Source organism: Fonticula alba, assembly GCF_000388065.1.
Source record: "Fonticula alba strain ATCC 38817 unplaced genomic scaffold supercont2.6, whole genome shotgun sequence".
In the NCBI taxonomy this organism is placed as follows: Eukaryota; order Rotosphaerida; family Fonticulaceae; genus Fonticula; species Fonticula alba.
In genome coordinates this window covers 2,258,861-2,260,437 of record NW_009242976.1, presented here as the reverse complement: position 1 = coordinate 2,260,437, position 1,577 = coordinate 2,258,861, and the positions used below count along the sequence as shown (strand labels likewise).

Genomic DNA, 1,577 nt, shown 5'->3' with positions numbered 1-1,577 from the left:
CCCCCCCGCCCCCCTCGCCTCCGCCCTCCTCTGCTGTGACCTCGCCCCCTGCTGCGCCCCTCTCGCACAGTCTTCTGCGCCGGCGAGCCCTCCCCTTCGCTGCTCGGCCGCCGCCGCCTGCCAGCCTTCCGATGGCGCCGCCAGACGTGGGTCGCCAGCTGGCCCGGCTGATTGAGCAGCTGGCTCGCGGCGAGCTCCCGCTCGTGTGGATGGAGCAATGCGCATGTGCGCCAGCGCCAAAGCCCCGGCCGGCCCCGGCGCCGGCCATCATCGCCCCGGCGCCTCGGTCGCCATCGCGTCCCAAGCGCCTGACCACCACCCCGGTGGCCGGGGTCAGGTCGGCGAACTTCTCGCCGCTTTTCTCCGCCCCCGACGGGCCTCCCCCGTGCGTGACATCCAACTCGGCCCCGCCTTCGCCTCCGCCTGGCCGCCCCCTCCTCCCCATCCGGCCCATACTCACAGGAAACCCCCCGCAGGGAGACACTCGGCCCGGACTCCCCCCCGGGGGATCTCCTCCAGCGCCGGCTGACAGAGCGCCTGGATGCCGTGACTTTGGCCACAACCACTCCACCGGCCGCGGGCCCGAGCGCAGCCGGGCGGGCACCGGCGAGCCCCGCCTGCGCCAGGACACCGCGACTCCCGACGGCCGGGCGACTCCTGCTGCCGGACTTCGGCCCGGACCACCGGCCGGCCCTGCAAGCGCTCGACACCGGCACCCAGGAGGCTCTGCCTCTGGCGGTGGCCGTGGCCCTGGGGGGCTCGGTGGGCGCCGTGTCGGCTCTGCTGGGCGCCCTGCAGGTGATCTCGCACTTGATGCGCCTGGCCCCGGCCGATGCGGTGTCGGCCGCCGGGTCGAGCTGCCCGGGGTGCGCCATGCTGCTGGCCACCCTCGCGCTGGGGCGCCTGATTTTGCGCGCCCTCCGGCTTGCCGGCCTCTGCCCGGTGCTGGCGTGCCTGCTACAGGTGGCCGGCACCCAGCTCCGGCCCGATCGCCAGCCCCTTCCCCTTCACTGGCCCAGGTGCGTGCGCGCATGCACTCCCCCATGATGCCCCATCCACCCCACGGCGCACGCACTCACACTCGCCCCTGCGGCCACCGCCGGCACCCATGCAGCTTGGAGACGCTGGCAGGGCACTCGGATGCCGACCTGCTGGGGCTGCTCCGCGTGGCGGCCGCGCCGTCGGCCCCCGGCGAGGGGCTCGACTCTTCAGCCAGCCCGATGGCCCTCTGCTTGGCAGTCATGGCCGGGAGCCTGGGCTGCTCCGACCCGGACCCCCGGCCGGAAGACCCCCCAGCCGACATGCTGCCCGACGGCGGCCATGCCTGGGACACCCCCTCGTCCACGTTCGGTGCGTGCGATTCCCGGTCCCGGGCCGAGCTGCCCTTGCCCCGTCCGCGTCCCGCCGGCTCTGACCCAACCGCTTCGCTGGCGCTGTGTCCCTCTCCTGGCCCCGCCTTTCCCCGGTGACGCGCGCCTCGCTGGTGCTGTGTTCCCCCCCCCGTACCCACTCCCCCGATGCGTGCGTGCGTGCGTGCGTGCGTGCGTGCGTGCGTGCGTGCGTGCGTGCGTGCGTGC

At 75.0% G+C, this 1,577-nt stretch overlaps 1 protein-coding gene across 1 annotated transcript; it reads left to right on the top strand.

Annotated features, from left to right (window-relative positions):
* Window positions 1-131: 131 nt before the first annotated feature.
* Window positions 132-1,469, top strand: H696_04146 (hypothetical protein; the record flags this gene model as incomplete). Its single annotated transcript, XM_009498032.1, has 3 exons — window positions 132-385; window positions 477-1,019; window positions 1,115-1,469. 3 exons carry the CDS (start codon window positions 132-134, stop codon window positions 1,467-1,469), a joined length of 1,152 nt encoding a protein of 383 aa, XP_009496307.1.
* Between the last annotated feature and the right edge of the window lie 108 nt (window positions 1,470-1,577).